Source organism: Gastrolobium bilobum, unplaced genomic scaffold (genome assembly GCF_033153095.1).
Source record: "Gastrolobium bilobum isolate Gb01-03AN ecotype WA unplaced genomic scaffold, APGP_CSIRO_Gbil_v1 utg30568, whole genome shotgun sequence".
NCBI lineage: Eukaryota > Viridiplantae > Streptophyta > Magnoliopsida > Fabales > Fabaceae > Gastrolobium > Gastrolobium bilobum.
In genome coordinates, this window is record NW_026895368.1 from 105,623 (window position 1) to 115,976 (window position 10,354).

At 34.2% G+C, this 10,354-nt stretch overlaps 1 protein-coding gene across 1 annotated transcript; it reads left to right on the plus strand.

Moving 5' to 3' along the window:
* Positions 1–570: 570 nt before the first annotated feature.
* Positions 571–1,184, plus strand: LOC133307534 (transcription factor PRE6-like). The gene is made up of 2 exons (XM_061508060.1): positions 571–702; positions 954–1,184. The coding sequence occupies exons 1-2, from the start codon at positions 571–573 to the stop codon at positions 1,104–1,106; spliced, it is 285 nt and encodes a 94-aa protein (XP_061364044.1). The 3' UTR covers positions 1,107–1,184.
* The last annotated feature ends 9,170 nt before the right edge of the window (positions 1,185–10,354 follow it).

Below are 10,354 nucleotides of genomic sequence, written 5' to 3' on the forward strand. Positions count from 1 at the left end.
AATGACAATAAGGAAGTAATAAGATAACACGGGGGTTGTGTGCAAAGACTGACACAAAGAGGTCCCGCGGAGTTGGTTGAAACAAGCACATTTCCCTTAACCCACTTTTCCACTTGAACTCTAACCCCAATTTGGGGGCATAAGTAGAAAGGACGGCATGGCGTATCTCTCCCCTTCCTATTTTATCTATTTGTCTCTTTCTCTCAAAATAATCCCTATTTATTAACATGCCTAGCCCAATGCCTTTCTCATGCACTTGTCCTCTTCACCTCCCAACATCCACTGACACATTCTCTCGTCCAGTTTTTTTTTTTTTTTTTTTTTCATGGCTACCCTTTTCTCTCTGTCCTCCATCTGAGAAAGAAAATAAGGAAAAACAACATAACCCATTTTTTTTTCTCCCTCTCTTAAATATATATTCCTTACAGGTAGCTCCCATTCCTAGCTCTTTCAGAGGTAACTTCTCTGACAAACCCACTTCCTATTCGTCCATAGCTTCCTACCTAGCTCTAGGTAGCACTACCAACATAGTATTTCTGACACACACACTCACTCACCCCTTACTTGACAATGTCTAGCAGATCATCTCGTTCGAGACAATCCAGTGTTTCCACCACTGAGATCACTGATGCTCAAATCACCGATCTCATCTCAAAGTTACAACAACTTATCCCTGAGCTACGTGCAAGGCGTTCCAACAAGGTATTCAATTTGCTCCTTTCCTATCTCTTTCAGCATTCTCTCTCTCTCTCTCTCAAAACAAACACAAAACAAAGTCACATGCACATGACACAAGCACACTCAGTTTCTGTGGCTTTGGTTGGTTTTGCTAGATAAGTCACACTCATGCCCTCCCTTAAATATTTACCCACAATTTGTGAGGCTGTGGCACTCAGTATATATAACAACAACCATTAATTTTATTTAATTTTTTTCTTTTTTTGTTCTTGTAGGTTTCAGCTGCTAAGGTTTTGCATGAGACTTGCAACTACATCAAAAGCTTGCACAGAGAGGTTGATGATTTAAGTGAACGATTATCACAACTTTTGGCCACCACAGATTCCAACAGTGCTCAAGCAGACATTATTAGGAGCTTACTTATGTAACACTCTAATTAATTATAGAGCATTTTATGTTTCTTGTGCAGCATGTCCACGTGTCTCCCTAGCTAGCACGTTATTATCATCCATCTTTACACTTTTAGTTCGTTTTTATCAGACACTTTTGTAGTGACTATCATCAATTTTTATCTCTATAAACAAAATGAACTTCATCTTCATGAGTTCCCTTTAGTCCCGATATTATATATCGGAAAATGTACTTCTCCTGTCAATGCAGAAATTTATTTTTGTAGCAACAAAAAAAAATAGATTATAACTTTTTTAAAAAAAAAATATGTGAATCTCACTTTTTCTGTGTCTAGTGTATTAGAAAAAGTGATAATAGCAGGAAAAAAAAACCTATTATGATTATATGAATATATATATGGCATGTATATATAGTATAAAATTAATTATTTTCAATTTTGGAGGCTGCAACATGCTTTTGTTTTAAATTAGCAATCTATCTTATAAGAGAAACTCAGCGGTTTTGCGTGGACCCATTAAAGGGTCAAATTTGAACCTGACCTATTACATGTGACATTGCCCCACCCTATTTTCTGTTATTTGTTCCTGTCAACCCCGTGATATATACGTTGGACCACTGTATGCAATGACTAACTCATTATGAACCTTTACCAGAGTGCATTTTTTATATCTATCTCTGTAGTTACATATGCACCGTATGTATACGGATAATGATAATATCTATATATATATATATATATATATATATATATATATATATATTGATTGTTTAATTTTTTTTTAAAAAATGTAATATCTTGACTGCTCTTTGTAGAATTATGTTTAACAAAAAAAAAAAAAAATTTTTGAAAATATTCCAATTGGTTCATTGCTTCGCAACTAATCCGATTTGGGGCGAGTCCATGATTAAGACTTTAAACCAATGTTATTAAAATCGGTCCGGTCATTGACCCGGTCGAGGTACTGGGTCACTGGTTCAACCGCATGAACCGATAATTACATGCAATTTTTATAATTTATATTAAAAAATTATAAATATACTTAGATATCTAAAAAAATGATAAAAATTTCAAATATTTTAATATAAAAAATAATAAATCACATATTATTATCCAATAAAAGATCAAACAAAAATATAATGATCGTGATACGGGGCTTTAGGTTCAGAAAACTATATCTCTAACAATAAATCAAATCAAATTTTTTTGCATAGTGCATAATTGAGATAATATTAGTGTTGTAGGTTCATAACTTATATAAGTCAATAAGCAAAAATATATTCAAATATGTCAATTATGATTTTTTTTTATTATAAAAAATTGGATTTATTTTTTAGACCGGGTCGGGTCACCGCTTAACCGACCGGGTCACCGGTTTTCATGAAAACCGGCCGGGTCGCACCGGTTCTGATGTATGATCAGTCCGTTGCTTCAACCAGACCGGTTATATGACCGGTTTACCGGTTCCCGGGTCGGCCCGGGTTTCTTAATACTGCTTTAAACCCTTCCCAAAGATGATACTGAGGAGAAAAGAATATTATTTTTTTGGAAATATTTCAATCGGTTCATTGTTTCGCAACTAATCCGATTCGGGATGGGTCTAGGATTAAGGCTTTAAATTCCTCTCAAAGGTGGTACTGGAGAGTGGAGAGATTCGAACACATGCTCTCATCCCTATCTGCTTAGCTCCCATGCGCCAACTGAGCTACCACCATTTGGTGTGAGAAAAAAATATAATTTTGAGATATCATTGTCAACATTTAACTATGGGACGGTTTCTCGTGCATCAGTAGTATATTGCAATTACGACTTTGAATAAAGTTATTATTTTCTAAAAATAATTACAATTATGACTTTGCATCAGTAGTATATTGCAATTTTTTTGAAAATAATTATTATTTTCTAAAAATATTATAATTTTGAGATATCATTGTCAACATTTAACTATGGGACGGTTTCTCCATCCCTTTAAAGGCCATAAATCGTTAATCCCAAACTTCAATGAATCAGAATTTTTCTCATTGCCCAATTGTCACAATCTTTCGGAACCCAACTTCTTCTTCTTCCTTCTTCTTTTTATTTTTATTTATTTATTTTGTGATCAAGATCCTTACGGTTCATTTTTAAACTGCAGGAATTTCAATTTAAATTCGGTGAAATAATTAAAAAAATATGGTTAAGTTTTTAAATATTGAGATATGAAAAACAAATTCTTGCATTTAATTTTATAACTCGATCCAGAGTATCCAATCCTTTATTTTGGTTTTTTTTTTTGGGCTTTTACCTCTTGTGCAGGAAGGCATATTGACGAGAGTCTATAGGGGCACCTGAAAACTGAGCAAAGTCCTAAACTAGTGAAATTGCTAATATATTGTCATAGTATCTACATTTGTCCAATAAAAATATAATATTTGTATTGATATGTTTTCTGATGGGAGAAAAAAAATTATGCCTATGTATTACCGGGAATACATAGTCTTCAATTTTATTTTAAATGGGAGTTGTACTCACCAATGCGATGGTACCACCACTAAATGATGATAGCTTAGTTGGCGTATGAGAGCTGAGCAGATGGGGTGAGAGCATATGTTTGATCCTCCTTAGTACCATCTTTGGGAGGAGGGGTTTAAAACTTTAATTCCGAATGCGCCTCAAATCCGGATTAGTCCATAGAGAACCTATGGGATTACCGGAGGGTTAATCTCTAAAAAAAAATAAAAAAATGTGATGGTAGTACCAAATATGTTCTCCTAGGCTAGGTACCTTGCAACGAAGACAACTCTTATTTATATATGGCTGGAAAATTATATTGAGAGACTGTTGGCTTATTCAAGTGTGATGAGTTCCACATCTGTTGGGTAATGGGTTAAGTGAAGAGTATATAAGTGGAAAAACTCATGAACCCAAAGCCTTAAGGGTTTTGGTTAAGATATGATGTTACACCCACTTGATATGGTGGTGTGGCCTTAGCCCATTGGTGGTGGTCCCCCGCCATGGGCTCCTGCGAAACCCGCCTAACAATGGTATAAAGAGCCTTTTATCTCTTGTTAATTTCTCTTAGTTGTATTTTACATTCACTTCTTTTTTTCTCTTTTTTCTTGCAAGAAAATGACTACTGCAAAAGTTGAAGTGGAGAAATTTGATGGGAAAAGAGATTTTAACATATGGAGGAAAAATATGAGAGTTGTTCTTGTGCATTAGAAGTGCGCAAAAGCTCTTGAAGGGAAAAAAGCGCTTTCAGGTTCTTTATCTCTCGATGAGAAAAATGATCTTTTAGAAACTGCCTTTAGTTTGTTAATTTTGGATTTATCTAATAGTGTATTGTGGCAAGTTGATGATGAAACTACTACTGCTGGACTATGGCTGAAATTAGAGTATCTTTTTATACTAGGTCACTTTCTAACAAGATTTACTTGAAAGAGAAATTGTTTAGTAAACCTCTAGATGAAAATTTAGATGAGTTTAAGAGACTCACTATTAATTTGTCTAATATTGATAAAAATATTTTTGATGAAAATAATCAAGCCATTATTCTTCTTAATGCATTATCCAAATCCTTGAAGGATGTGAAATCCGCCATCAAGTATGGCAGGGAGTCTTTGACTTTAGAGGATGTTTTGGCAGCCCTTAGATCTAAGGAGCTTGAGATGAATGCAACAAAGAAAGCCCCGGTTGAGGGGATGCATGCTAAAGAAAAATTTAATAAAAAAGGGGCAGAACAAAAATAAGTGGAATGAGAGTAAAAATAAGTGGAATAATAATAAAATTTGTAATAACAATGAGAGTAAAAAAAAAAAGTTAGAGAAAGGTAAACTTGTGTGTTGGATATGCCACAAGGAAGGACATAACAAGAGGAATTGCCCTGACCTAAGTAAACCTCAAGTTGGTAATAACTATAAAAGTGGTAACACTAGACATAATAGTCATAATTATAGAAAGAGGGTTGATTATGCTAATTTGTTGACTAATTTTGAGTTGTTAGTGTTGTCAAATGCTTCTTATGAGAAAGAATGGGTTACAGACTCCAAATATACACTCCATATGACACCCAAGAAGGAGTGGCTTGTAAATTTCAAGTCAATTAATGGTGGTAAGGTCTTAATGGGCAATGACCAGACCTGTCAAGTTACAGGTATTAGTATGGTTCAATTTAAAATGAGAGATGGGACATTGAAGGTGCTTAGGGATGTGAGGTTGGTCCCTAACTTGAGAATGAATCTTGTATCCTTAGGAATGATGGATTCAAATGGTTACAATTTCAAATCTGAAAGGGTGACTCTTAAAGTGGTCCAGGGTTCTTTAGTACCTTTTAGACAATGGTCTATACATCTTAGATGGAGAGGCTGTGTGGTATGAGTCTTATATAGCTTCAAGGAAGCATGATGAGGCCATCATTTGGCATAAAAAGTTAGAACATGTTAGTAACCAAGGGTTACAAGAGCTGTATAAGCAAGGGATTTGGGAAATTAAGAGCTTTAAGCCTCTTGATTTCTGTGAGAATTGAATTTTAAAAAAGTCTCACAAGTTGGGCTTTCAAAAGGGTAAGGACATAACTCAAGGGGTGTTTGATTATATCCATTCAGATTTATAGGGTTCTCCCAATATCCCTAGCTCTTTGTTTGGCTGCCACAATTTCCTCTCAATAATAGACTCTTATTCTAGAAGAGTGTGGCCATTTTTCTTAAAACAAAAGGATGAAGCATTTGATTATTTTAAGGAATGGAAAGTGCAAGTTAAAACTGAGAAGGGAAGAAGGGTAAAAGTGCTTAGGACAGATAATAGGCTTGAATTTTGTAATAATCAATTTTCATATTCCTGTAAACAACATGGAATTGTTAGGCATAAGACATGTTTTGAAACTCCTCAGCAAAATGACATCACTGAGAGAATGAATAGAATCATATTAAATAAGGTTAGACGTATGTTAACATAATTTGGCCTAAGCAAAAGGTTTTGGACAGAAGCTGTTACTACTGCCTATCATGTGATTAATAGATGTCCATCTTCTGCCATTGGGTTTAAAACACCAATAGAATTGTGGAAAAATGAACCACCTAAGCTAAACTACATGAAGGCTTTTAGTTGCATGGCATATGTGCATGTTAAAAATGATAAGCTAAATCCAAAAGCACTAAAATGTGTCTTCATTGGATATCCAAAAGGAGCTAAAGGCTTCAAGTTATGGCTGATAAATGAAAGGAAATGCATTGTTAGCAAGGATGTTATTTTTGACGAATTAATGTTTTATAAAGATGCCTTGCAGGATAAGGAACAACAATATTCTTCAAATACGGTTCAAATGAAGGTGGAACAGTTTGTCACCTTAAGGCAGAAAGCTGATGAGCTTGGTCTTATTGTGGATCATGAAGAAAAAGGTGATCATGAATAAAATCGTGATGTTCTAGCTGTTGTCCCTAAAGAAAATATGCCTACGGACAGTCCAGAAAATTCAAATTTGAATGGCTATCTGCTATCTAGGGATAAAACTAGGAGGAATATAAGGCCTCATAGTATATTTTCCCATGCTGACATTAGTGCTTTTGCATTGCAAGTTGGAGATAGCTTGGGGATTGAAGAACCAACCACCTACAAGGAGACAATGCAATTAAGTACCCGAGAGCAGTGGCAAAGGGCAATGGAAGAGAAAATTGAGTCTCTAAGGAAGAATTAGACTTGGATTTTGGTAAGTAGACCAAAAGGTAAGAAAGTAATAGGTTGTAATTGGGTATATAAGTAAAATCCTGTTGTCCCAAGCATGGAAGATGTCAGGTTCAAGGTTAGAGTGGTAACCAAAGACTACTCACAAGCAGAGGGAGTAGATTACAATGACATCTTCTTCTCAGTAGTCAAACATGTCTCTATAAGATTGATGCTTTCTGTTGTTGTTGTGTTTGATTTAGAATTAAAGCAATTAGATGTAAAAACAACTTTCTTGCGTGGTAATCATGAGCAGACTTGTATTGTTGCAAGTGTGTGCAAGTGCACACATAAATTTTTGGAAAATAAAATAAAATATATTTTGAGTTCTCAACAAAAATTACATGACCCAATTTAAACTCTTAGAAAAAAAATTGACTCTCGGTCCCTCTGAATTTCAAAATAGATCTGGTTAGTCAAAATCGTGATCCCTCTGAAATTCAATGAAGACCTACATTAATCCCTCAAAAAGACTAACATGGGTCTATTTTGAAATTCAGAGGGATCACGAGTCAATTTTTTTCCTAAGGGATTAAATTGGGTCCTATTAATTTTGTTGAGGACCCAAAAGTTACTTTATTTTGTAGTAAGATCAAGTTTTCTTTTCTTTTTTTGTTTATATTCTTTTATTTTTTAATATATTCAAAACTTTCTTTAAAATAAATTCAGAGACATTGTCCCGAACCTCCATCCCTAAATGTGCAGACATAAATAATATTTCTTGGGTCCGCCACTGATCTTGAGGAACAAATCTATATGGAATAGCCTGAAGGTTTCATAAAGATTGGTTCCGAAAATAAAGTGTGTTTACTTAAAAAAATTCTATATGGCCTAAAGTAGTCACCTAGGCAATGGAATAGGAGATTTGATGAATTTATTGTATCATATGGATTTGTTAGATGTAGCTATAATAGTTGTGTTTATGCTATGAATCTTGGCGAAAATTGTTGTGTTTATCTTCTTATTTATATTGATGACATGCTTATAGCCTCTAGGGACATTGATTTTATCAATATGTTAAAGAGCATGTTAATGAAGGATTTTGATATGAAAATTATGGGTCATGTTAGAAGGATACTTGGAATGGACATTGTGAGAGACAGAAAATCAAGAACTCTTGCTTTTTCTCATTCTCACTAAATAGAAAAAAAATTAAAATTGTTTTCAATGGACCATTCCAAGGCTGTCAGTGTTCCCTTGCCTGCCCATTTTCGGTTAAAAGGTGCTGGAAATGATTTAAATGATCAATTAAGATTATACAAGATGTTCCTTATGCTAAAGCAATAGGAAGTTTGATGTGTGGTATGATTGGATCTAGACCTGATTTGGCTTATAGTATAAATGTGGTTAGTAGATTCATGAGTAGACCATGCAGGGATCATTGGAATGCAGTTAATTTAGATACTTAATGATTCTTGTAATTTTGAGATAAATGGATTTTGTGATTCTGATTATGCGGCTGACGTTGATAAGAGAAAGTATCTTTCTGGCTTTGTCTTTACTATTGGTGGTAATGGGGTGAATTGAAAGTCCGATCTCCAACACATTGTGGCTTTATCAATCACAAAAACTGAATATACTACTAGAAAATAGCCTATTAGAGATTGGCATTTTTCGTCACAAAATTGGCAATTTTCGTTGCAAATACACTTTGTGACGAAATTTGCGATGGAAAAAAGTTGTCGCAAAAACCCTCGTCGCAAACGAAATTTGTAACGGCATTTTGGCTGATTATTTTTCGTCACAAATTGCGATGGATTTTTTTCGTCGCAGAAGATTGTCCTGCATGTAGATTGATACCGTCGCAAATTGCAACGAAAAACCTGACGTGCCTTCGGCATATAGATATTTCAGAGTAAAAAAAATAAGAATTTGACAGTAATTCAATGATAAAAAGTATTATTTTTAATGAATTATTGATAATCCATCTCCAGACACACTTTCACGCTTAATTCAATGTCTTTGCAGGAAGAAAGCATGCAAATGTGATAATAGTGCAAAACATGTTATTCACTGCCTTCTCACGCTAATAGCGTGAAATAGCGTGAAAACCTGAGGAGCCCTACTGCCTCTTAACGCTAATGGCGTGAATCCCATGCTAATAGCGTCAAGTGGAAGAAAAAAAGAGCCAACCACTGCCTCTTCACGCTAATGGCGCCAAGTATAGGAAGCCTCATTAATCGTCCGCGCTATTAGCGTGGATCTAGCGCTAATAGCGTGGCATCGTGCTGTTAGTTTTCTAATTTGTGGATTTGGACGAAAACAGAAATAAAAATCAAATCTTTTGGAAAATTTTGACCTGATTGAGTAATTGCTATAAAAAGGAGTCAGAAACCTAAAGAAAAAAATACTATTGGCACGGAGAAGAATACGAAGGAGACTTCAGAGCAAGCTTTTGGATTAAAGATTCAAGTTTTCTTCTTTCCAAATTTTCTGGTTTTTATTTATTTATGAATTCTTTTTCATACATTGAATTTTTAGACAAGAACATGTCTGGCTAGTCTTTTATTATTGTGGTAAGAGTCACAATCCTTGATGTGAACCCCTTGTAGTTTGGTTAATTTTTATATTTAATTACCCATTGATCAAACAATTCACCATCTATTAATTTATTAGTTAAGCCTTAATTCTTAGTGATCTTAACTTTATTAACCCTACTAGAATCCTAATCACTTAGAAATTCCTTTTCAAGTTAATCCTTTTAAACCAGTGAATTTTTCACGTTTGCAATTCATGTAGCCTATCCCTAGTGCGTACATGAATTTTTATTTTACCCATTGTCAGAAACTAGAATCTCAATATTCCTATTGAAAAGATTTTTTTCATCGCAAAACAACATTTTTCGTCGCAAAAGATTGGCCTGCATGTAGATTGCTACCATCGCAAATTGCAACGAAAAACCCGTCGCAAATTTTTATGGCAAATTTGCGACAGAAAAATACTAACATACCTTCGCAAAAATGCTTCAAAATATGGAATGATTTATAAAAAAATACGCATTTTGCGACGGAATAATATATCCCGTTGCAGTCAACTGATGAATTTTGCGACGAAATGTCCTAAAAATTTCGTCGCAAAATTATGAATATATAAAAAAATATTAAATTCATGTATTTTTCAGAATTAAATTTTGATAAAGACCACAAAAAAGCTCTAGTAACTGCATCAAACAAGCTCCATTAGTCAAGCTCTTCCACCAGTTGGAAGCCACAACACCGTCTGGAAATTCCTACAAACCACAACCATTTGGATGTGACTGAAGACAATGGTTATGCATATATAAATTATTAATATTAATGAACCAATCATTTAAATTAACTAGTTCTATTTATTTCATACAAAAATTTAAAAATTAATTTTTTCCTCAAAGAAATACATAGGAATTCACACGGGACTTATATATTGAAGCAACCAACCTTGACATTTAACATCCTACAACAAATTTGAGAAAATATATATATAAAAGATCATATATGAAAAAAAAAACATTCTAAAACAAACCAAGATAGGTGATAGCAATGGCCACCATGAAGAATGAGTTTAGAATTTGAACAACACATTTGAGCTTGT

Excerpts from the sequence above, each read along its gene's own strand:
- LOC133307534 (XM_061508060.1), top strand. The coding sequence starts at position 571 with ATGTCTAGCAGATCATCTCGTTCGAGACAATCCAGTGTTTCCACCACT. Across the intron at positions 703-953 it reads GTGCAAGGCGTTCCAACAAG|GTTTCAGCTGCTAAGGTTTT; the intron begins GTATTCAATTTG and ends TTGTTCTTGTAG.